The 26,633-nt window shown below is 42.2% G+C and overlaps 2 protein-coding genes across 3 annotated transcripts in view; both read right to left on the reverse strand.

Moving 5' to 3' along the window:
• Positions 1-12,141: 12,141 nt before the first annotated feature.
• Positions 12,142-12,861, reverse strand: LOC122540622 (late histone H2A.2.2-like). Its single transcript, XM_043676585.1, has one exon. It carries the CDS (start codon positions 12,811-12,813, stop codon positions 12,358-12,360), a length of 456 nt encoding a protein of 151 aa, XP_043532520.1. The 5' UTR covers positions 12,814-12,861; the 3' UTR covers positions 12,142-12,357.
• Positions 12,862-19,926: 7,065 nt separating this feature from the next.
• Positions 19,927-26,633, reverse strand: part of c2cd2l (c2cd2 like) — a 154,230-nt gene continuing 147,523 nt past the window's right edge. For both annotated transcript variants that reach the window (XM_043676586.1, XM_043676587.1), the window contains exons 13-14: positions 25,298-25,583; positions 19,927-24,068 (exon numbers count right to left, since the gene is read on the reverse strand). In XM_043676586.1, the coding sequence (XP_043532521.1) occupies positions 23,839-24,068; positions 25,298-25,583 (516 nt within the window). In that variant the 3' untranslated portion in view covers positions 19,927-23,838. The remainder of the gene's footprint in view (positions 24,069-25,297; positions 25,584-26,633) is intronic.

The following is a 26,633-nucleotide window of genomic DNA, read 5'->3' on the forward strand; positions in this document are numbered from 1 at the left end:
CAGCCATGATCTTACTGGAAGGTGGAGTAGGCTTCAGGGGCTGGATGGCCTAATTTCTCCACTTACCTCTGACTCAGATTCCCAAACATCCCTGCCACGTGAAGCCGTTTGCAGTTTAGATTCAAGGGCAATTAGGAACAAACAATGAATACCGGCTGAGCAAGTGACACCCACATTCTGTAAATAAATTAGAAGTTCTAACAAACAGTTGTACTAAAGGCATGCTGTCTGGTAACTGAGGCATCCCTTCAGAAGGAGATGGTGTCCTGCAAGATACATCACTGCACACATCTTTGTCACGTGCCCTCACCTCATTGGAAACATTCCTACCTGAATCAAACCACCACTACTCTAGAAACCTGAGCCCCAGAACCCAGGCTGATAAGCCAGAGCAGTATTAGAATTCCTACAGTATGTGAACAGGCCCTTCAGCCCAACAAGTCCACGCCAACCTTCCGAAGAGTAACCCAGCCAGACCCATTCCCCTTTTCCTCAACACTTCCCCCTGACTGATGCATCTCACCTATATATCCCTGAACACTGTGGGCAATTTAGCATGGCCAATTCACCTAAACTGCTCACCTTTGGACTGTGGGAGGAAACCAGAACACCGAGGAAACCCACACAGAACATGCAAATTCCACACAGTCACCAGAGGCTACAATCGAACCTGGGACCCTGATGCTATGAAGCAGCAGTGCTCACCACTGAGCCACAGTGCCACCCAGTACAGAGAGAATGCCACACTGTCAGAAGTGTTTCTGTTCAGGTGAGACTTTAAACCCAGAATCCTGCCCTTCCCCCTCAGGTGGCGAACATGGAAGGACATGAGTATGATTCAGGGAGGACATCTCTCTGGAATCCTGGCCACAAAACGAGACACCTGCACGCACACAAATGCATATATAGACATGCATAAACACACCACTAACTTCACACTGCTTTCAGACATACACATACACTATGCAGTAAAGGGTTAATTATTCCTTTTCTGAACATGGGCATAAAGAGTTATATGACAGTGAATGAGATCACATGGAACTGCAGCCTGAAAGAGCCTTCCAGAAAAGTGTTTTCTCCTCTTACTAACCCATGTGTACAGCTATGTTTAACAAAGCCAGGTAATATTCACTTACAAGCAAATCAATTTGCCATCTAGCCTCCAGATCAGACCATGCTACAACATCTTATAGATCCTGGACAAGAAGTATATTTCCTTATCAAGAATGATGCACTTTCAATTTCTGATGGAGTTCTGGGAATATTCTTGCCTGTAGATAAGATTCCAATCAATTCACACAGCAAACTCCCACAAGAAGCAATAATAATGATGGAGAGATAAATATTGGTCAGGGCGTTGGAGAATGCACCTGGTCTTTCCCTGAAGGATTTTAGTGTCATAGAGCTGTACAGCACAGAAATTGACCCTTCGGTCCAATTCATTCATGCTGACCTGATATCCTAAAAAAAATCTATTCCCATTTGCTAGTATTTGATCCCTGTCCCTCTAAACCCTTCCTCTGCATACTCATGTTCTTAAAAAAAAAAAAGAATTTTTTAAACAATTCACACAAAATTAAACAAGTTAAAATGACTCAGTCATAATATAGAAGCTGTGATAAATAATTCCTTATGATAGCAAACTCCATTGGTAGGCTTGTTCACTAAAGCTGCACTGAAGTGTCATGAATCATTTATGCCACATGGGGGAGACATGCACCTTCATGCTTAAACCAAAGCCACACTATGAACTTGAGCTTTTCATTCTTATATGGGATCCAGGTTTCATTGGCAAAGCCAGCTTTTATTGCCTAACTCTCATTACCCTCAATGTGATTGGCTCTCCAAACCATTTCAGATACAGTCAGGAGTTAACCACATTTCGACAGACCTGGAGTCACATGCAGGCCAGATTGGGGGAATTTGACAGATTCCATTCCCTAACAGATAATCAACCAGATTACTTTTTTTGACAATTGACTACAAGGTCAGGAAGATACAGGAGTTTTTTTTAAAAAAAAAACAATCCCAGATTTTATTCTACTCAAATGTCTCTAACTCCCCCATGGTTACATTGAAACCCATGACTCCAGATCATTAGCCTGGCTATCCAAAATACTGGCCTATCGACAAAGACACATTACCTTGTCTCCATAGGTAAAGTTACCCAGAGGACCATGCTGTCAGAGAGGGTGAACTGAGTGTTTAGCCAGAGGGTCACCACATTGCAGGCAAGGGGAGAGATCAAGAAGTTTGGATCTTCGTGGTAACCTCTGGAACTGAACCCACATAGTTGGTATTACTCTGCATCGCAAACCAGCCATTCAGCTAGCTGACCCTCATCTCCCCATCCACAACAATGCTCTCAAAGTATTGACAATATGCAGCATGGTGGCTCGGTGGTTGGCACTGTTGTCTCACAGCACCAGGGATTGATTCCAACCTTGGGTGACTGTGTAGAATTTGCACGATCTCTCCATCTGTGTGTGGGTTTCCTCTGGGTGCTCCGGTTTCCTCCCACAATCCAAAGATGTGAAGGGGTTAGGTGAATTGTCAATGCAAAATTGCTCCATGGTATCCAGAGATGTGTAGGTTAGGTGCATCAGTCAGGGTAAATGTAATGGGGAATGGGTTTGGGTGGGTCTTTGGAGGGATGGGCAGGAGGGCCCATTTCCACGCTGTAGGAATTCTATGGCTCCTATGCAATGGATACTGATGTTGGTAGGAATAACCAGGTCAGTCAACAAATGGTTAAATATCAAAACCCCAGGTTATAGTCCAACAGGTTTATTTGGAAGCACCAGCTTTTGGAGCACTGCTCCTTCATCAGGTGATTCTCCAAGTCAGGAAATGATCATCATACCACCCACATTTCTTTTGAATGTCAATCTGGAGAATATCTTGGCCTGATTAATATTTTTAAGGAAAAAGAGCTACGTCACGGGCAATACTGCCTCTCACTTCCTTACTGGTTGTGCAGTCCTCTGACAGGCAGCACAGAAACAGGCCCTTTGGCCCATCATGTCCACACTGGTGAAAAACCACCCAACTATTCTAACCCCATTTGCCAGCACTTAGCCTTGTATGCCTTGGCATCTTTACCACCCTTACAGGCAAAGTTCCACATTCCTAGCACCCTCAGGATGAAAAGGTTTTCCTCATCTTCTCTAAACCTGCCCCCCCCCCCCAGTCATTGATCAAGTGCTTTCCTGTTTATCTTGTCAATGCCCCTTAATTGACACACCTGGATCATGCCCTCCCATCCACCCTAAACCCCCACAGTCTCCTCTGTTCAAAGAAGGACAGCATCCATTTATTGAATTCCACAATATGGGGGAAAACATCAAAGGGGTCTTGCATACGTGATCGTGAGGAAATTGCAGTTACGCAGGGTTTTGTCATGGTAAGCCTACAAGGTAACTTTATGCATAGATGAATACAACAAAACCAGAGGAAATCAGAGTTAGAACAAGGGGTAGCGAGAACACAGATAAAATAATTCAGAACCAAAAGCAAGTCAGATCTGTTCAGAAAGACTGCACAGACTGTGCCTCTTTCTGTGGAAGGGTGTCATGTCAATTTAACATTGTTCTCAAGAGGTTGATAAGATATACATCAAAAATACTCCCACTCGCAGGTGTGGCTCAGTCATAAATACCCGATAGTCACTAATAAATCCAAATACAGAATTCCAGGGAACCTTTACCAGAAAAATGCTTTGAATGTGGAACTGACAATGAGCGGAGTAGAGAAGGACTTATGGCGAAGCTGATAAACAAGAGAACAGAAAGATACATGTAAAGGGTAAGACCAAGAATTGTGCTGAGCATATAGACCATACAGAAAGGCAAGGGTTAGATGGGATGAATAGCCTGCTTCTGTGCTGTTTTTAAAACAACTAAAAAATGCTGGATATTTGCTGGTTGCTTTAAGATAGAGAGAAGGATAGTCTCAGTGCTATTGTTAAAGACAGCAATGAAGACAGTGCAGAATCCATTCACAAAGTACCAAGATACAACTTAGGTACAAAATAGTAAGAGAAAATGTAAGTTATAAAGTTAATCATTACTCTATAGAATAGTAAAGAAATAAAGCCAATAGTTATCATTAAATTCTTTTGTAGTCTAAAGTAGGAAAGTGAGTAAGTTATATGCTCAACAGGCTTTGATGAGGCCACTGCTTATCTTGTGCTGTCTGCTCTTGACACCACCACAGATGTTGGCGCCAATGCCAAGACTGCTGCCTCTGATCTCTTCCAGTGCCTCGGGAGCATGCCCAGACACAGTCCACTCACACACCTAGCTGAGACAGCCATGAGCTGTTGAGATTCCAGCCGACATACTGCTGAGGGAGCAGGCCAAAACCTGGTACAGGGGAGAGGAACACCAAGACAGGGAAAGCACCAAAAATTCTGTTGGTGGGAAGGAAATCCCGATCTAACTTCACCAATCTCCATTTGGATGGCTGTAACTGGCCAGTGTTGCTGGGGAGGAAATGAATTGGAAAGTTTTGATTTCTTCCCCTGCTGTCACTCTACTCCCTACTCGGTGCAGAAGGTAAAACTATACAGGTCAACTGAAGAGAAGATGAACTTCGCCTCAACGATCAATGTCTCAATTCAAATATAAAATGGCCTTTCATCCTTCTGCTACCAAGGAGCTTTTCCAGTTAAGAAACGTGACAATGAGAACTTTGTTTAAAAAAAATATATTCAATTACTTCATTCATTCTAGCCAGTTTGGGCAAAGTTTATTTTGAGTAAAAAAAAAGTAAAAATCATGATAATATAGCCTGGAGTAGTCATTACTCACCATTCTCAGCAGAACAAAGCTCTGCAAAAGAACTGAGCTACATTGAAAATTAATCAAACCAGAAAAAAAATTGGGTAACATCTAGTTAACATGACCAATCTCTAGTTAACATGGCCAACCACACAAGCATCTTCTGCACAATTGCACTGCATTGTGGTCAGAAAATATTGTATTAAAATAAGATATATGATCTTTTGGCAATAAATACTTGCAGACTTTTTGAAGAGGAAATCATTTCAGGGGTAGGAGATAAGGGGAGACTAATTAAACAGTTCTGTCAGCTCACAGGTGCTATAGAATTCTGCACTTTTTTTATTCCTTTCTGGACTGCAGGTGCTGACTGGACCAACATTCTTTGTTCATCTCTACATGCCATGGAGACTATGGCCGTGAGACATTTTACTGAACTGCTGCAGTCAATCTGATGTAAGCGTACCTGCAGCATTTGATCCACTGAAAGACAAAGAACAATAATTATAATCCTAACTCAATTAGAAGGGAACTTGTAAATGGTGTTCTCATGTCCGTTTCTCTTTTCCTTCTGGGTGGTAGCAGTCAGGGGCTTGGAATGTATTGTCAAAATAAGCCTTGGGAATTGTTGTGCATAGCAAACTCCATCTGCAAGTTACGCTTATTCACCCAGTCTAATGATGCCACTTTGCAATTTTCTGCTCCTATACACAATACTTAGTCTTCCACCTCATGGCATCGACAAACCAGGATACACAGCTTTCAATCCCATCATTTATGTCCAAAGCAAATCTGGTAACGATCAAGAGACCAAAGTACAGATCTGATAGGAAGTCACACCACCAATTTGAATTGCTCTCGTTTTCATGTTTTGTTTTTGTAGTTGATTTGTCAAGTATTTTGGAATATGATGTTCCTTAGGAGAAGCAGCTCAAATAAGATGCAAAACAAAAAAACACACTTGGTCCTCCACATGAACGGTAGTTCCACAGCTCTAAACCAGCAGGTTCATTGGCCCTTGCAGTTGCTACTCTGTATGAGTTGGGCTGGTTGCTCTTTACTGAGTTAAAACAGAATTCTCAGCAAGGTGGTTGCGAGATCAGAATCTGGAATGAAGGAGCATATACAAAAAGAGTCCAGATTTTCTGTTTTAAAAAAAACAGACTGGAGTCTCCAAGATTTTGTCTTTCTACCCAATAATGATCATTAATAATAGGTTCAGATGGACTGGAACTCAACTTACAGGTATAATTTGAATGCTAAGCCCTTTTTAGGTACCACTTACCATAAGAGATTCAAAACATGTTCAGAGAAACCTTGGTAAATAATACTTATTTTCAGGGGTCCACAAGCATCTGTTAAAGTCTAATAACAGACTAATAATCTCGGTTACAGGGCAAAGTCTAATAATCTCGGTTACAGGGCAAAGCTACTTGATTTCAAATTAAGCAGCTCGCAAAAGGATGAGGACCACATATTTGTTCCCTGTTCATGCACAAAAACCTGCTAGAAATTTCATAAATGCAAAATCACTGACTACTGAAAAAACCCAAGAATATGGAATAATCTCAGACTCAATTGATATTGTATTTTTATAGCTGAAAAGGTGTTGCTGGAAAAGCACAGCAGGTCAGGCAGCATCCAAGGAACAGGAGAATCGATGTTTCGGGCATAAGCCCTTCTTCAGGAATGAGGAAAGTGTGTCCAGCAGGCTAAGATAAAAGGTACGGAGGAGGGACTTGGGGGGGCGTTGGAAATGTGATAGGTGGAGGGAGGTCAAGGTGAGGGTGATAGGCCGGAGTGGGGTGGGGGCGGAGAGATCAGGAAGAAGATTGCAGGTTAGGAAGGCGGTGCTGAGTTCGAGGGATTGTATTTTTATACACATGCTTGCATAAAGTGCACTGCAACAACGTGGAGCTAAGGAAGTTGGCACAGGCCAAAAAAAAAAAGCATTGTATCTGGTTGTCACCTCACCCACTAACTTAAACATCACTCCACTATTGGAGGCGTCATCTACAGGGAGCGCTGCAGAAAAAATGTCTTTGAAAGCACTTTGCCAATCTGTAACCTCTACCAAGAGTGCATTGGGGATGGGGAGGTGGGGAAGAGAGAAAACAGGGAAAGGAGGAAACAGCACCTGCAAGTTTTCCTCCAAGTCACACCCCAATTCTGACTTTCACATGATATTGCTTTTCTTCACAGTGCTGTTATTAAACAGAAATTACATTCCCCAAGCCCAGATAATAATGATACATTATGAGCCACTAACTCAAGGAGGTAGCTCATCATCTTATGAAGGGCCAATAAAAGCTAATCAAAAGATTCACGTTAATTTAAATTTACCTTTGCATTTTCCCAGTTAGGTGAGAGTAGGAAGAGTGGCTCCCTGGCTTTGAAGACTGCCAAATATCTAAGTTACTGTCAGTTTTATCTGAAAGTCATAGACAAAGTATAAATACTTCTGATCCAGGTCAGAGTTAGGGATACTCAACACACAAGCAATCTTAAGCAAAAATAAAGACCAACAACTCCTAACCAGAAGTACTTATGCCTTCCAGTACTGGCCATGACCAATTCTAAATGTAGGAAGTGTATGGAATCGGTTTGTGTTAGCCAGTATCTTATTGAATGACAGAGCAGGTTTGAGAAGCCAAATGGTTGACTCCTGATCCTGTTTCTTATGGCGTTAAGATGGTTTGTATTAGCAAAATTTAAAAGCAGCGAGGTATCCATTCAGCTCACAGTTGTCCCTCGTGTACACATCTTTCAGCCCAAACACACCAGAAAGCAGTTGAGGCTCTTAATGTGGAATTAAAACATGCTCCATTTGCACTGCCAGCTAATTTACAATGTATACTCAACATGGGGTGTACTTTAAAATCAGCAGCACACTGTGCTACTCACTGGTGTGCTACCATCAATCACTAATTTCAACAAGTTAGTAATGGCTATAAGTAAATGGATAAAACATCTTTCACTGACTTATGTTCTCATACATGAACTCTGCAACTAGAAGATAATCCAGCTACCCTTGTGCAATGCTTGCTACTGTGGTGCAAGTCTTAGTGCCAATAGGGAGCATGAAATGGCCAGCAATTCAGACTAAACAGTCAGAGTCCACTTTTACACAAGAAAGAACGCAGAATCTAGGAAATTACTATAGCTTGGCGTAAAAACATTCAAGGTTACCTATAGCAAGTATCTTGTAAAATAGGTGTCAATGTCTAATCAGAAGTAGCACCTCCTTAGGTTTAATAGAACATTATTCGTCTTAGGCCCTTGATGTTGCGCTCACCTGCAAAACCAATCTGAAGTCCATCTCATTATAAATACAATCTTCAGGGTATAATCTTTACACACCACTTATTATTATTCAACGTCAGTGGATAGTTAGATCAACACGATTCACTAGTGTCTTGAATCCTTTGTTTTAAGGACTGCAATTCAGCTAGCCAGGCAGGGATAAAATGGTGTGGTAATGTCTAACTACTTAAACCAGACAAATAGCTTGGGATATTCATCCTAAGACTTGCTTACGTACCAGCATAGCTGCTCACTATTCTGCCTGTCCTCCAATACAACATACCAAGTTGGGAGACTAAACTGGGCAACTGCTTGAGACCACATGACCCCAAGCTTAGTTTACCACTTTAATAGGTGATGCAGGTGAGAAGTAGCTTTTACTGTTATACCACAAGCTCAAAACAGAATCCCTGCCCTTGAGCAAAACCAGGCAGAGTACAAATCCCACCTACTTTGTAGGTGTGATCACAGCATCTTTGAACAGATTGATTATAAATATCCATACTATATTTCTACTTTAACCCGAGCATCTTTTAAGTTCCATTTTCAGTCAGTAGGCACAGGAGTGGAAGTGGTCTGACTTGTGTTTGAAATATCCCATCAGGTAAAATCTTCACTTCGACATTTCAGTGTTTCCTATTCACAGACTACATTGGCTTCCTTGCCTGGTTCTCAACCTTTCCCCAATGCAAAACCTGCACCTTCTCTGGAGTCATTTCGCCCTACAATTTTCTCAATACCTCACTATCTTGTACCACCATAGCATTCCTGCCCTCCACCTGAAGAGGCTTCTGTTCACTCATATTAAAAACATGTTCAATGTGTGTCAATACCTGTAAAGAAAAGTCAGTTCAAGCCAATGTCCTTCCAACACAGTAAAATTTGAACATTCCCTCCTGTACCTGGGTGCATACTGCTCATTTGAGTAAATGTTTTTTTTTGAAAAAAACTACAGCATCCATCTAGGATGTGCATATCCATTATTTTAAGTATGTGACTTTGTGTAGATTAAGCATAAGCCCTAGCAAACACTGCACATGGGTTAAAATCCTACCACTGTAGATGGTGCAATTGACATGCCCTTAAGTCTGGAACTGAAAACTCAGTAATGTTGACTGCTATAATTTCTTGTTGTAAACAAAAACCTACTGGATCAGTAGTGCCATTTGGGGAAGGTAATCTATCATTTACACTGTCTGTCCAAACAGGATTTCAGACTCACGGGAACAGCTTTGACAGAGTCTCCAAAATACCCTGCTAGCCTTTCTGGAGACAACTCAAATTCCACGACTGCTAAAGATCTGTAGAGAAGTTAGCATTGATTCAGACAGGACAAACGGTTGACTGGAGACAAAGAAAAATCCCTGTCATTACTTATTAGCTAGGAACTCGGACTTGTTTGTGTGCATTGGTCAAGGGAATAACGAGAAATAACTATACCCAACACAAAGGCACAATTACAGATGCTAGAAACACTCAGCAAGTTAAGATAGCAAATGTGGAAAATGAGGTGAAAATAAATACTGCCTGACTTTTGTGATGAGTGCTGCTGGAGTTAAATATCAATTCCTAGCAGTCTGAGGTGGTAAGTCAACATTTGCTGCATTTATACCAGACGTACTGGTGGACGAAGATGCAATTACATTGAAAAGGCATCTAGATGGGCACATGAATAGGAGGGGTTTAAAGGGATTATGGTCAAACAGGGCTAGATTAGTTTAAGAATCTGGTCAGCAGACAATTTGGGCTGAAAGGTCTATTCCCATGCTGTATAACTGAATTACTTTGGGAGAACAAGTAGTACACCAAGTCACTCTTACTGACCCCAAAGACAGCAAGTTAGGTTAAGTATACAGGACCCTTGCCTTTATCAATCATGGCATAAATTATAGAGTAAGTAGTTAGTTCAGAATTGCAGAAAAAGACTTGGTTAGGCCACAGCTTAAGTATCATGTGTAGGTCTGGCCACTACTACAGGAAAATGCTACTGTAATGAATGAGGTGCAGATGACATTCAGCAGGATGTGACCTGAAATGGAGTTTTTTAAGCTATGAAGAGGCTGGATAAGCTCAGGTTCTTTTCTTTAGAACAGAGAAGGCCGAGAGGGGGCCTGATTGAGGTTTATGGACATGCAAACCTAGCTGAAGGGTCAACAACAGCAAACAGTTTGTGAATGGTAGGAGACGGAGGGGGTTAGCGGTTTGGAGGCATTTCATAGAATCCCAAGTGTGGAAAGAGGCCATTTGCACCATCAGGTCTTCACCAAAGAAGATGTCACCCAAATCCAGCACCACCCTACCTCTACATTTACTAGATCTGTTCCTCCTAACTTCCACATCCTTGGACTGTGGAAGGAAACCAGAGAATCTGGTAGAAACTCATGCAGACACATTCAAACTTCAGTCACCTACAACTGGATTGAACCCAGGTCCCTTGCCACAGCGCGGCAGTATCACGAACCACCCGCAGGATGGTGGGAATATGTAATGGACTGCCTGATAAGGTAGTTGAGGTGGAAAATCTCAATCTTTCAGTTGTACGCGAACATTGAAGAGCCATACCATTCAAAGCTACAGGGCCAGCATTGATTTAATTTTTGTTCAAGCACAGAATAAGGTGAAGGACCCCTTCTGCACTGATTTTCTGCTAGCACATCCTTAAGGGTAATACTGAATGCAGAAATGCTATGGCCAGACAGTGAGGTATAATTGTTTGTGCTGTGTTACTAAAAAATGCGAACTATGTGCAATATGCCACATGTATGTTTCTTGGTGTCTTCATGTTAAACAAGAGGAACTTGAAAATAAAATCTATACAAATTCCAAATTTCGAAAAGTAAATAGGTAAATCTTTATTCTGAACTGACTAAAATCTCCTCTCACCCACCTAAGTCAAGTAGCTTGGCAAAGAGCAGACCAGACAAATTGTTTCACTTTTATATACATGGAATGCCACTGTTGTATCTAAAGACAGTTCAAACATGTTTCCAAAATCAGTGTAAATTCAGTTATACACATGCCAAACAAAGTCTACAAAATGCCAGCTGCACTCACCTACTAAAAAGGCAGCTTTACTCAGTTTTCAAAAATTAATCTCATCTCTAATCTTGACTAAACTTAATATGCAGTTTGAAATCAAATTACTTGCATTAAGGACAATGCCAGAACACAGTAATCTTGACATTATACAGGAAACCTCAAATGTAAATGCAGTTGGATACTTGAGGTAGCACCACATTTGTCAGAGAAAAAAAAAGGTTGATTTAAAGAACACTTACAGTTGAGGTTACACACAACTCATTTACTACTGAACTGCAAAGGCTACAATTATATTGGGACAAGCACATTTCAATTACAAGTCTTGAAACAAATCTCAAAAAGAATCTAATGAACTGCCTTGCTGCAACAGGACAAAAGTTGGCAACAGCCTGCAGCTCAACACAGCTATCTTGTCAGACTTGATTAAGAAAGCAGCTCCACCCCAAGTGAATACTGAAGTCTTCAGTGAAGCATTAAAAAACAAGTATGTCACCCTCCCATTGCAAAAAGTTTAAGGCAAACTTAGAGAAAAGAAAACTGACTAAATCCCATAATAAATCCAACCCAGCTCCACCAACCCCCAAAACAAAGACTTGAATGAAACAAGAAATTGATTGGAATTTCTTTCAAATAAAAAAATACACAATATTGGCCACAAAAATAAAACAGAAAACATATGAATGCCAGGAACCCCTCATGTCCATGTGGGTGGCCCTGAGAAGGGCCATTGATGGGGGAAGGGTTTAAAGTCTGTCACAATGTCCACCTTGTGATTTTCTTGCAGTAAAAAGGAGAAAAAAAAAAGTACACGAGACAACAAGAGAACTTGCAGGGCAAGAGAGAGAAGGAAGGGGATCAGGGAAGTGTAGAAGTGAGGAGGGAGAAATCTGAGAAAATTAAAATGTGTGGGAGAGGGGTAGTAGAGTTGGTGGGATGATGGGGGAAAAGGGAGTCAAGGAAAATGAAAGGCAGTTGGGAGGCGGGGAAGATTGGTGGGATGAGGGAAAAAGGGAGAAAATGAAAGGCAGAGTTTGTGAGAATTACGTGGGGACAACACGAAGGACTGGCAGAGAATTGGGTAATTTGAGATGGGGAAAGGTGGTGAAGACAAAATAAATTTGGGGGGGGATTGAAAAGGGAGAATGCGGGGAGAGGGAGAGGGTTTTTTTTGGGGGGGGTGGGGAAGCAGGTGTGTGGGTACGAAGGACGGGCAGGCATAGAAAGGGAGAAGGATCTAGAACTCCTGTGACTGCTGAGAGCTCTTCTTGCCCCCGCTCTTGCCTCCACCTCCTCCTCCGCCGCCGGTGACCGGGCCCGAGCCGGATTTCTTGGGCAGCAGCACGGCCTGGATGTTGGGCAGGACGCCTCCCTGGGCGATGGTGACTCCCCCCAGCAGCTTGTTGAGCTCCTCGTCGTTGCGGATGGCGAGCTGCAGGTGCCGGGGGATGATGCGGGACTTCTTGTTGTCGCGGGCCGCGTTTCCCGCCAGCTCGAGGATCTCGGCGGTCAGGTACTCGAGCACGGCCGCCAGGTAAACCGGGGCGCCCGCCCCCACCCGGTCCGCGTAGTTGCCCTTGCGCAGCAGCCGGTGCACCCGGCCGACCGGGAACTGCAAGCCGGCCCGCGACGACCGCGTCTTGGCCTTAGCTCGGGCTTTGCCGCCACTGCTGCTCTTCCCCCGGCCGGACATCTTCCTCCCACCGCGGTCTTCACCTTCCAAAATGGCGCCAGGCCCCGGCCTGCTCCCTCCTTATATAGTCCTCCCGCCCCCGTGGCGTCACACAACCTCCTCCTATTGGATAATACTGCTGCCGACCCCACATCCCATTGGATACCGCTCACGTCCATCAGCCTATATCCCCGCCTTGCCACACCCCCTCATTTGATTGGACAGCCCCCTGGGCCGCCGGCCAATGGTGGCCGCTCCCGCTCCTCGACCCCCCATTCAAATCTTTTGAATGGGAAAAGGCGCGCAAATCAGAGCGGGCTCTTGTCGTAAACTAAATGTCAATGTGCTTTTCCTTAAGATTTAAACTTCAATTATCTATATTCCATTAAAACATGAATCGTCTCCTATTTTAAGGTGAAATAAATAAAGGCTATTCCTAGACATAAATAAATATATGCAAAATACAAAAGGATTGTTGTAATGTAACGAGTTGTTTCAGATACTTTCTTATCAACATATCTTTTTTAATTCATTCACAGGATGAGGGTGATTGGCCATGCCAACATTTATTGCCTATCCCTAATTGCTCAGAGGACAGTTAAGATTCAATCATATTGCTGTGGGTCTAGATTCACATGTAGATCAGACAGGGTAGGGTTGGCAGATTTATTCCCTAAAGGGCATTAAAGGCATACCTGTGGAGTAGGTGGGACTATTAAACCCTGGCTCAAAGGTTGGGACTCCATCACACGTGCTTTGCGAGTTATTTATAAATCCCATCCAGACTTGGGAAGAAATGTTTCCCCTTTCAGCAAATGGCCAGGGGAGAGTTTAACGCAAAAGTAGAAATAGAATAGGTCTGAGGAAAGCCACTCGACCCGAAACGTTAACAAATGCTGCCAGACCTGCTGAGCTTTTCCAGCAATTTCTATTGTGGTCTCTGATTTACAGTATCCGCAGTTCTTTAGGTTTTTATTTGAAAACACTTTTTAAGAGTTATGATGTAGCTTCTGTTTTCCTTATTGCAATCGGCTTTAATAGAGACTAAAATTGTACGAGGTGGGAGAAACAGGAATAGCGAGTTTTGAGAACTCAGGAGTAGCTCAGGTTAAAGTTCTGGGTGTAGGTTTGCTCGCTGTGAGCAAAACTATATCCAGGACGGTCTGTCCCAGAAGATGTGAACACGTGTTATGAATGGACCTCCGGCCCCATCTCTTTCCAGCACCCACTATTATTTCAGACTGCTTCGGTCAACAACAACAACGTGTTGACATAGCACCCTTAACGTCGTAAAGGAGCGATATAAAGCAAAATTGGATATTGTGGCGCTTAAGGATCTATGAGGGCAGATGGACAAAAAAGTTTGGTTAAAGGGATATAGATTTTAAATAGCATCTAAAAGGAGGAAAATTAAAGTGAGGTTTATTCTTAAAGCCACCTTCTGGCAGCTGCGGGACTCAAAACATTAAACTTCTTGCTGCTGTTTCCCTCTACAGATGCTTCCGGCGCCCGCCTGGTTTCTCCAGTACTTTCTGCTATTGAAATTGGAGATACTGAGGAGGTCCTGATTAGCCGAGTACAGAGATCTCAAAGGGATATTCGCCTGGAGGAGGGAGATTACAGAAATAGAGGGTGGGGTGAGACCATATGAGAGAGATTTGAAAATAAGAATGAAAATCGTTTAACCGGAATTCAATATAGGTCAGAGAGCAGGAGGAGTGGTGGGTGAACAGAACTTTAGATCTTAAGCAGCAGAGTTGTGAGTGAGCTCAAGTTTGCACATGGTAGAATGTGGGTGGTAACAGAAATGAGAAATGAAATTAAAACCACACAGTACATATATTTGCCAGTGTACTGACAGAATAAACTAGAAGCTGCAATTTAATAACAGTGGAAAAAGTGCGTGGGGTAACTTGCAAAGGAAATTGGAAACATTACGAGGGTGTATGAGAAAGCATTGCCTTGTAGAATTAGGGAAATCACAAACGGTTTTATTAAAACCATGAAGAGCAGGCACATAAATAGGGAAAGAATATGGCCATTAGAAGTAATCCATGTTGTCCCAGCAGCCAAAGGCACAGTCCTCTATGAAAAATTTGAGTTGGCTTTCACAATGGAAAGAGACAACACAGGTATAAACATCAAAGTGGAGAATTGTGAAACAGAAAAATTAACTAACATGGAGATGAGGTCTGAAAAGCAGATAAGTCCACAGGCCTGGATGAGATGTATCCCAGAAACAGAAATTGGACAGAAGGAAAGCTTTGAGTTTGGTCAAGACAGAATCAGCAAAAAGGATAGCAGGGGCTCAGAACTGCCGAATTTTGGTTGAGATACATTTTCTCCATCAGCACTGTCAGGAAATGAGTCTCTATAACAGAAGCGTCAAAAAAAAAGTGGACCCATTCTCAGCTGTCTCTCAGGAAACAGGCACAGAAGTTGTCAAAAGGTAGAGAAACCAAAAGTCAAAAGACAAATGAAATTTTAATTGGGAACTGGTTGAGGTATACAAGGAGCCACTTGATTTTTGGGACATACAAAAAAAAAGTTTTCATGATGATGGCGTGAGGAATGGCATTAACTCAATACTATGGAATATCACAGATTGCTTACAGCACAGGAGGAGGCCATTCAGTCTCATTTCTACACTGGCCTCTGAATGAGAAATCCAACCAATGCCTTTCACTTTCTTTCATCCTGCATCTCCGCATGCTTTTCCTTTTCAGATAATAATCCAACCCCATTCTGAATGACTCCATTCCTCCTGCCTGCAGCATATAATCAGGCAGTCCATTCTAGATCCGAACCACTCGCAGTGGATAAAAGTTTCTCTTTATGCCAATGCTTCTTTTACCACCTCCTTTAAACCTGCCCCTTCCCTGTTCTTAACCCTGCCACAAGTGAGAACACTTTTTTTTGCTTTGTCCAGACTTCTCATGATTTATCTCTGAACTATGAACACAAGGAGAGCAATCCCAACCTCTCAAAGTTATCGACGTAACTGAAGTTCCACATCCAGGAACCATTCTGTTGAATCTTTTCTACACCCTCTCTACTACATAGAAATTTATAAACGCAAGAGGATGCCAATTAGTTCCTCAAGCCTAACTGAACATTCATTGGGATCAATGTAGACTTATCCCCTACCCCTCAATACTTGTGGTTAACAAAAATCTATCAATCTTTGATTTCAAATAAATAATCGATTCAGCATCAGAAAAAGAGTTCCAAATTTCTACAATCCTTTGTTTGGAAAATTGTTTCCTAATTTCAGTCCTGGAAAATATAGCTCAAAGTTGTGGCTATGGTGCGTAATCTTGTGCTCCCAACTCGCAAAAGTGGTTTCTCTCAACCTACACAAATCTATTCCAGTTATTACCAAAACCTTCAAAACTTTGATGAAATCATGCCCTAAGATCATGAACAAACACTTGTGGAGCTGATTGCAAGGTGCTGTTTCTGGCAGGACCAGAGCAACGTGATTTAGGAGACGGAGATTATTGCAATGGAGAGAAATGTTGGAGATTGGAAATGAGAATAACTTTACTTATACGATGCAAGTGCAATTTTTGGACTTATTTATTGAACTGACTGCTCCATTTATGACTACTGGCCACTGACATCTGTAAGGATTCCTACAAAGAAATGATCATATAACATGATCTTGGAATCATCTGTATCCCATGAATCATGCACCATTGCAACATTTAGTACATACCTGGGATGACTGAACAGAGACAGTGACAGATTTTTGAAGCTTAGTTGAGGCAGGTCCAACACATCATGCCACTTTATTGTCACATCAGTGATTATATCCCAAGCCATTTTCAAAAATACCAGGTCAGGATCGGGAGGCATAATAGTTATCTACCACAGAAGTACCTTACAAACCACTCTTCCCGGAAGGAGAAGGGCAGCAGATACATGGAAACACCACCACCTGCAACTTCCACTCCAATTCACTCACTGTTCAGACGAGGAAATATATCACCATTCCTTCAAGATGTTGAGTCAAAATCCCGGGATTCCCTCTCAAACAGTACAGTGGATGTGAAATAGACTGTAGAGGTTCAAGGCAGCAGCTCAGTCCACCCTCTCAAAGGACAATTGGGGATGGGCACTACATGCTGGCTGAGCCAGCTTAACTCACTTCCCATGAAATAAATAAATAAGCAGTGTGCAGCAATTCAGGAGTCTGTATATGCCCCACTTCTGTGCCCACTTAGATGATTTTCCAGCAAACAACCTGCTGCCTGGTGGTATCTGAAAGATAACCAATGAGAGGAAGTAGCTTTGCAGCATTTTCTCCAGGAGATCTTCATAGCAACATTTGCCTCTTTGTTCTTTCATAATTTTAATGCTTAGAGGGTGATTCTGCCTCTTGTTCTGTCCGACATACATCAGCAGCTTCCACCCAGGATGGTGGGGCTGCCAATGTGCCATTGCTGGAGAGATCCCCATCAGCTCCTTCACCTTAGGAACAAAGCTGCAATCCTTAACTGGATGGTGAATGCCTTCATGTCTGCCCACAGGGCCATTAATTGGCCCGGCAATAAAAAAAATTCACATCAGATGTCCTCATTCAATATAGTGCAGGTTTGGGAGCTGGAAATTTCCCATATATTGGATTCTTGGCTTCAGAGGGAAAACCAAGCTCCAACTGTCTCTCAAAATGTGGCAGGAAAATGATTCTGAGAGTATATGAAAATATCAGAGGAAGCACCTCCTACCTTTCAGCTTTGGGCTCAACAATCCTTTATGACTTGCTCAGACCAGACAGCACAGTGGAAGTTCACTTGGCTGATAACAGGGTTGGCAGGACTGTCATATGAGGAGAGGTCAGTTTGACTGGGCCCATATTCACTCGTGATCAGAAAGATGAAAGGAAGGGATCTCACAGACGTCTAAAATTCTAACAGGACAGACACACCCAATGTAGGGAGGATGTTTTCCATGGTTGGGCAGTCTAAATCAGGATCACAGTCTCAGGGTATGATGTAGGCTATTTAGGACTGAGATGAGGCAACATTTCTTCACTTAGAGGGTGGTCAACCTGTAGAATTTACTACTACAAAAGGCAGCAGAAGCCAAGTCATGAAATATATTCAAGAAAGAGACCAAAGTTTGTTTAGATGTTAAGGACATCAAGAGGCATAGACAAAAAGCAGCAATATGGTGTTGAGGTACAGGATCAGCCATGATCATATTCAATGATGGGGCAGGCTCAAAGGGGTGAATGGCCTACTCATGCTTCCAGTTTCTATAGCAACGAGGTAATCCTAGGAGTACTTGCTCAAAGGTGTTATGCCTATGGTGAAATTAGGGAGAAGTGATGACTAAACAGGGGAGTTCTCTCAATCTCAAACAACGGAAAGTCCCTGCTTGAAAGTTTAGTTAACAAACCAATTGGAAATTCCAGAGAGTTCCTATCATAATTGGATCCATCAGGAACAAGTACTGGCAGCACATTGCAGGTCTCGCTGGTGGAAATCTCTGATGGGACAAAAATCAAAGACCAATTCTGTGGTAATGACACTTAGAGGCTGCCCACAGAACTAATTTTATTTCAGATCAATATGTTCAAACATAGTAAAAGTAGAAATCAGATATCATTGATCAACTCCAATACATTCCTCCCCGTTAAGCTGATGCACTGAGTTACAAATCTCTCCAAACAGGTTTGTTCACCCAACACAGAAGTTTAAAATCCACTGCACAAGGTAACTATGACCCTGCTGCGTGGAATACAAATAACACCATATTAAAATCCGGTGTCCTAGCCTGTACAGTCATTGAGTTGCATAGCACGGAAACAGACTCTTCGGTCTAACTCGTCCATGCTGAACCAAGTTTCCTGAACTAAACTAGTCCCACTTGCCACTGGCCCATGTCCTTCTAAACCTTTCCTATCCCTGTACCTGGCCAAATGCCTTTTAAATGTTGTAATTCTGCAACTACCACTTCCTCTGGCAGTTCATTCCACACATGCACCACCCTCTGTGTGAAAAAGCTCCCCCTCAGGTACCTTCTAAATCTTTCTCCTCTCATCTTAAAAATCTGCCCCCTAGTTTTAATCTCCCCCACCTTAGAGAAAAGACCTTTGCTATTTACCTTATCTATGCCCCTCACGATTTTATAAACCTCTATAAGGTCATCTCTCAACCTCCTACGCTCCAGTGAAAAACGTCCCAGCCTATCCAACCTCTCCTTATAAGAAAGTTCCTCTGAGTGTCTGTTCCAGTCAGATCTCATTGCGAGTTGTCCACCTGTTACACAAAAGCCAACACTTCACCTCATTCACTCCACAATGTACCCAATTGTCACAAGTTTCACAAGTAAGGTGGGAGCTGCACAAGTTATGTCACAGACAGTGGGGAACAACCGTGCAGAAAGTACCTTTCATCGAGTACAAGAATCTGATGGCGAAGACGTTCAAACATAAAACGAGAACAAAGTATCGATTGTATATTTAAATGACAGGCCACATGACAAATTACTCAGCTGGCAATACAGAACCCACCCATTCTTCCAGACTCTGTTGGGAACTTTAAAGGGAATTTGACAACATGGTTCATTACCTTTTACTGCTGTTGCTGGCATATAACCGGGTTTCTCAGAGTGGATAAACATGACAATCCTGTGTTCCAGCATCAACCCATTCAAAATGCTTAAATGCCTTTCATTAATGAACAGAGATACAGGAATATCATTCATTGAGAGTCATTTTAACTTGGACTATTGGGCAATAGAAAATCATTCCCTATTCTATACAGTAGATCTGATATATGCCACAGGAACAGGCCATTCAGCCAAATAGTCTGTGCTGACTTTATGCTCTACTTGAGCCTCCTGACTCTATGATTATGACTCTATCTAAAACTCTTGGCAAAAACCTCAATTCCTTCTTCCCTCATCTACTTGTCTGGCCTCTCCATAAATGCATCCACACTAGTAGCTTCAACTATTCACTGTGGAAACAAATTCCATATTCTCAGCACTCTTTTGGCAAAGGTGATTCCACTGAATTTCCAATTGCATTTCTTGGTGACCATCTTAGACTCTCATTTTGTTTGTTTCTACAAGTAGAAACACTTCCTCTTTGTCTACTTTATTAAAACCTTTCAGAATTTAGAAACATTACTCCACAGGCTTCTCTTTTCAAGAGAGACAGACCTAGACCTGATTGGTGTACCCCACATTCCTGGTTTCATTGCTGAAAAATGTGACTCCAGTGTCTCTAGATATTATTCATTATATAAAGTCCAGAACTGTACATTGTACAGTATGGACTAAGGCTTGATTCAAGCTTTTTTTAAATCCATAATAATTTATTTTATACATTATATATAAACATCAATTGAAAATAAATTCATGCAAGGTGCAAAAAAGCAGCTGCTGATTTCCTACAACCTGTTTTAAATAGCAATGGAAATTAAAATGACCCCATCAAACTCCTACCTGCTAATATTACTAGCAGTGATTTCTAGGCTTTTTTGATTCTGCCACTGAAGATCTTTCAGGTAAAATTGATACACATAACAAATCAAAACCCCATAATCTCCAGTAAATCTCTGGTGTCTCACCATATCGGAGTGGGAAAGGGGATGGCAGCATGCTGTACGATCATACTGGAGCTGATCTGATAAATCAGTCATCACCCTTTTGTACCTGATGGGCCGTGGGACAGATGGAAACATGGTGCTCTGAATGTCAGACCCATCATTACAGCTGATGTTGGCTACTGACATACACTGAGTTCAGATTGTGATGTAAATTATTGACTGTAAATATAAACACTCAGAAAACATATAGATTCTTAATTGAAACCATTCAGTTGTAACGTGCTTCATAAGTTTTATAAATCAACTTTTATTTTCAGGGTGAATAAAGACGTTTACGCTCTCTTAGGAGTCTGGGTTTAAAGTAGCATTCAGGACAGTGCAACCCGTAGAACTCCATGGGAAAATGTCTCCAGACCATTTTTAGTTTGTCCTCTCTTCAAATGAAGTAATCCTATTGCGACTAGACTGACCCCTTTCATAGCAGCAAGTACCACTCTGAAAATACAAGCAGCTACTGTGTGCTTGATGACCTTTAAAGCTCATTGTATGTCTCTACTTTCACTCTCAGTGATTCAGGTATCGAGCAGGGCATTTGGTTATGTTTTGAATCTTTTAGAGCTTTTCAGCTGATCCACGCCTCTTTCTCTGGAAGCATTTCGTTTTTGAAGGTTTTTTTGATAACATTTCAATCTCAGATTTTCAGCTCCGATCAGATTCCCAGCACAGTTCTTCCACCTGAAAAACCGCATGGGTTGAAAACAAAATTGCTTTCAATGATTTCCAGAGTGGTACCTGCCACTATTGAAGTGATTGCCTGTGGTTCTAAAACAATTCTGCATCATAAATATACTACCCTCATTGTTCCTCGCCATCTTCCCCAAATCTCAAACACAAGTTTAAAATTTACTATGTACAATAAACTTTTTACACTCATATCTCACAAAACAAATCTACATACATCTCTTCAAACCAGCACACACCTCCATTATAATGGCAATTGAGATGCCTCATTGTGTACCTGAAAAATAAAATCCAGCAAAGCATCTATAGGTGAGTTATCAAGTGCATAAATCCAATAGATGGTTTCTGTTTACTCATTTCCCTCAGTCCTGATGACATACTGGAGCCATGGTTAAGAGAACAATTCAACTGTCTGTTTTTACATAGAATCCCTGCAGTGCTGAAACAGGCCATTGAGTCTACACTGACCCTCCAAAGTGCACCCCACCCTCTCCCTGTAACCCTGCCGTTCCCATTGCGACTCCACCCAGCCTCCACATCTTTGGACTGGGAGAGAAAATCTGAGCACCCAAAGGAAATCCACACAGACACACTGGGAGAACTTGCAAAGTCCACACCGACTGTCGTTCAAGGTTGGAATTGAACCCGGGTCGACACCGCTTGTCTTACCTTGCTTTACATGTAATCTGTGCAGCCAGGAAACAAGATACCTGGCAACCTCTTCAGTCCAGAATGCTTATGAATTTTTTGACCATAGAAAGACTTAATGTGTGAATGCCCAAGTCTGTGAACTGGAAAACATTCTAGATAAATATCTACTGAAGCATAAAACAGTGATCAAACATTATGAAGCAGAAATTTTGTATTTACTGATCCAAATATGTACTTTCCAGATTCCTGCTCCCAAATTACTGAACTAAAATGGGTCTGCTCAAAAGAAATTCTGGACAATTGGAAATTTCTGGACTGAGAAGTTACAGATTATTGTTGAGGGGCTGGGTTGCTGGAAAGTTTGGTACAAGGCAGTATTTTTGCTTTCCAGACTGACTCCAAGTTACACTTGCACTACCATAGATCTATATGCAATATGGCTGCCAATGTTCCTTCAATACCACATTAACCTATTCAGTGAAGACGTCATTATGATGATAATCATCAAAGGCTGTGACATTGGTTACATGCCACTTGTCAAAATTCAATGTACCCACAATTGTTGTCATTTTAACTTTCACTCCAAATTCTAGCCCAAGTTTCTAGCTTGTAGATAGTATTTTGACAGAAAGCAAAGTGATGTACTGTGATTGCTGGAAATTTGAAATAAAGACAGAAAGTGCTGAGCAGTTCGGGCAGTATCTGTGAAGAGAAGAATTTGAGAGGAAGTTTCTCTCTTCACAGACTGCTGCACAACCAGCTGGGTGCTTTCCAGCGCTTTCACAAAACTGGCCTAGTCCACTCCATCATTCCCCAAGGGTGTGGGCTTTTCTCCGCCTTTGTACTTAACCAACTCCTTTCTGAAAATGACTGTCAAATCCAATTCTAACACCTTTTAGGCTGGTGTGCTTCAGGTCACAACAACTCACCACATTTAATTCCTTTTAAAATCCCATTTTACCTCTGGTTCCTCTGCCAAGTAACTTAGACCAAGCTTTCTGACCATTGACCATTCCTCTTGTTGGAAACAATTTCTTCTCAGGTACTCGATTAAAACCCCATGTATAATTTTGAACAACCCCACTGAATTTCTCTGGAACCATCTCTGCTCTTAAGGAGAGACACCCCAGCATGTCTAGATGGTAACGCAACTGAAGTCCACACATTGTTGGTAGTGTTTTAGGAAACCACCATTACACTTTCATTAAAGGAATTAGTTCAGTTCCTTAAAATGTCCAGAATTGAATTCAATACTTCAGCTTAAATGTGTCACACAAACACTTAGAAAAACATAAGAGAACATCTGCCATTGTGATCTGTGAACTGGAACAACTAAGTGCGGAATACAGACAAAATAAAAAGTCCGGTTTGCTGACATTATCCTTCAGTCATGTGAAGATAACTCATCTCACTATCCACGTCTCGGTTCTGTTCAGGGAGTCAATCGGTGCACCAAAATCAAGTCAGGGTTTGTTTTTTTACCCTCTTTTTGAGTAGTGAAAGAGTTTAACATTTATCTTTTCAGCTACATTTCCAAAACATCAATATGATACATCTCAGCAAACAGTAAAGAAAAGTTAGCAATCAACAAAGTGACTTGCTTCATTTGTCCCAAATAAAACAATAAAACAGGGTTTCATAGAATCTAGTTCTTCTAAAACATTTTGCTGCCAAAACCTCTGACGCCGTTATAGATTTTCAATAAATAAAGTTGGGGAGAGGTGAAGAGGGTGTCGAGATAATTTGCATTCAAAGCTAGTGTCACCAAACAAACGCCTTCTGTCTCAGTTCGTGACTCAAGGTCATCCTCAGCTCCAGGACGTTAAAAGCATCAGGTATCCTCCACACGTGGATGTTATGTAACGTAACCAAGGGGGAATGTCACTGCACAGTGGCTTTTACAAGTGATGTTCGATGAAAGTCGGCAGTACACCTGTCATTTCATGGGAAGTGTCATTGAAAAGGGACCAGGATACAAATTGCTGCAAAATCCCCCACTCGGCCCAAGTGCCTCGTTGCCTGTTGCTCTACCCGAGGTAGTCCAGCTCCCAGGCGTTTTATCACACAAGCCTCCCTGCAGAGCGCAGTGCGGTCAGTTCCCACTTGCTGCAGTGCTGCCATTGGCACTGGCCTTAGATTTCGACTTGGACTTGAATGAGAAACGCTTGATGAGCTTCCGCGAGAAGCTGCCTGATTTTTTCCGCGTGGAGGCAGGGCTGTCACTCACGTTGGACAGGTCATCGTGCGAGTGACTGAAACCTGCATCCTTCTGCTTGCTTCTCTTCCGGAACAGGAGCTTGGTGCTGCTGCGCAGAAAGCCAACTGCAAGAGGAGAGGGAGCTAAGGTTAGAAATTGTAGCATCTTGTCACAAACACAGAACGCAGACAACATCAACCACGTCCAAACATACAGGGCAGTAGCAGTCACAACGAGGGGTGATTGAAACATTAATCCAGTCTGTTAACTCGGTTTGGCTGGATTGCAGTGCACAGTGACGCCAACAGCATGGGTTCAAATCCCGCATTGGCTGAGGTCACCATACTTTCTCAAACTCACCCCCTCACCTGAGGCGTGGTGACCCTCAGGTTAAACTCACCACCAATCACCTCTCCTGTAATGAGAGAGCCGCTTTGTGGTTCTGTGACTTTACTTTTAACTCTGTAAATGTGTTCTGTTAATAAGATCAAAGATTTTCTTTTTTAGGACTGAGATCAGTGTAGCTATCATCAATTTAAAAAAAAAAAACAGGTTTATACTCATCAGAGACTGTACTGCAGGGTTTCTCTGGTTAGTTAGTATTTTATGCATTAGAATCTAGACTCCTCTCATGGTTCAGCTCAGGAACAGAGCTGTTTTGCAAAGATCACATGCAAAAGCTCAGTTTAGGATCTTGTATTGTGCTGGACAGAATACTAAGTTCTGCCTACTTACTGACACCTCACCAGGCGGAGCAGATTAGTCACGATAAAAATCCAATGTTACCGGGATAGAGTGGGAGACTGGGCTGGGTAGGATGGTCTCCAGAGGGTTGGCGCATATCTGATGGACTGAATGGACTCATTCTACACGGTAGGGATTCTATGAATCAATAAGGAGTAAGATATTGTTCATAGGGCTAAAGGGATAAAAGTGTATGGGGAGAAAGTGCTAACAGAGTATTGACTTAGACAATCAGCCATGACCATATTGAATGGTGGAGCAGGTTTGAAGGGCTGAATGGCTTAACTCTGATGGTATTTTCTACCTTTCTACAGTACACATTGCATGGTATATCTACAGAAGTTTCTGGAAAAACTCATGTCTGGCAGCATCTGTGAAGAGAAATCCAAGTTAACATTTCAGGTTCAGGACACCAGATCTGAAACGATAACTTTGATTTCTCTCCACAGATACTGCCAGACCTGCTGAGCTTTTCTAGCAACTTCAGCTTTTTTTTCTGGTTTACAGCATCCGCAGTTCTTTCAGTTTTTATTTACATGGTATATCTATCTTGAGAGGGGAGATGGAGGGACAGGAGAGAACGATTCAGCCAAGATCAAATCCCTCTTACCTTTGTGATCCTTCAAGCTCCTTGTTTCGAGCGCTCCTGTTGACCCAGTTTCTGATTCAACATCATCCACCGAAGGCCGCTCGGAGATATCTGACACAGCTGCTTCATCCAGCTCCTGACTGACCACCTGCCGCTGGCTCTGGGAGTCGGCGGATTTTGGAGATTCAAGCGCATTCTGTGCACTGGAGTGGGGCAGAGCCGCCAAGCCTGGCTCCCCCTGCAGTGAGGCATCCATGGAAGCTGCATAGCCCACAGAAAGAGCCATTTCTTCCTGATCGATGGGGGCCTGGGTGACGGGGCAAGAGAGGATGTCAGCAAGTACATGGCAGACATTGGAGTGATTAGCTAACAATGTGGAGTATGTTGGGCATTATATACAGACCATCAAGCTGGTTAGCAACACCATATGAACACAACACCATACAAATGAAACATCACTGACTGATTATATAGTAAAAAAAACTGAATCAATTTCCCAGCAAAATACTAGTTTCCCTCAGCCCTCACCTCCACTTCAGAGATGAGTGTGTCATACACAAGATTATACACACAATATACACATATTACAATTAGGATCATGTACACATCCTCCAACTGACTCTGAGCTCTCTTTCTTAAATAAAGGTTTAGTTCCCTTAAAATGATACACATCAACATGGTGCAATGTTTATAAAACTCTTTATAAAACAAAACACCTCTGACCTGTCATGAGCAACATCACAGGAGAATTGCTGATAATATTGTATTTGAAAAAAACACTTCATAGTTAATACTGTCTGGAGGATTCAAATTTTGAAAGGATTGTGGAAAACCTGGCTTAGTTCAGGTTTTGTGGAAACACGTAGACTGATTTCTACAGAGGTGATTATTGAAAAATCATTGTGGACATTGGACATTTCAACAAGGCTTCCTCGAAATTAGGTGACTAGTGTCAACTGCTTGCTTTGCTGTCAACCCTTCCTGAGCCCGTGTGAGTGGTGACTGGATGGAGAATGCTTTTGTATCTGGAACTGGCTGAGTCAGAAGCTTGTCAGGAAGGCCTGCCCCATTGATCTCTCCAATCTCTGAAGAAAGCCCCGCTGTTGAGTTCAGGCTGAAACCTATTTGTACTTTAAATAGGGTAATCAATGCAGCTTCTCAATATTGCATATCCTGAGCAAGCCATGTCTGGTAAGATGCCAGAGATGACTGTGTGATTAGTGACTTGACCACATTTGCCAGAACATCAGAGCAACAGGCCTTGAAACATTCTATGCCTTATTCTTTCTTTCATTCACAAATAACCTGAATAGTCAGGAAGTACACCTTTTTTCTGTGAAGCTCCACAGACAGAAAT

This window comes from Chiloscyllium plagiosum, chromosome 35, assembly GCF_004010195.1.
Source record: "Chiloscyllium plagiosum isolate BGI_BamShark_2017 chromosome 35, ASM401019v2, whole genome shotgun sequence".
NCBI lineage: Eukaryota > Metazoa > Chordata > Chondrichthyes > Orectolobiformes > Hemiscylliidae > Chiloscyllium > Chiloscyllium plagiosum.

Excerpts from the sequence above, each read along its gene's own strand:
- LOC122540622 (XM_043676585.1), bottom strand. The coding sequence starts at position 12,813 with ATGTCCGGCCGGGGGAAGAGCAGCAGTGGCGGCAAAGCCCGAGCTAAG.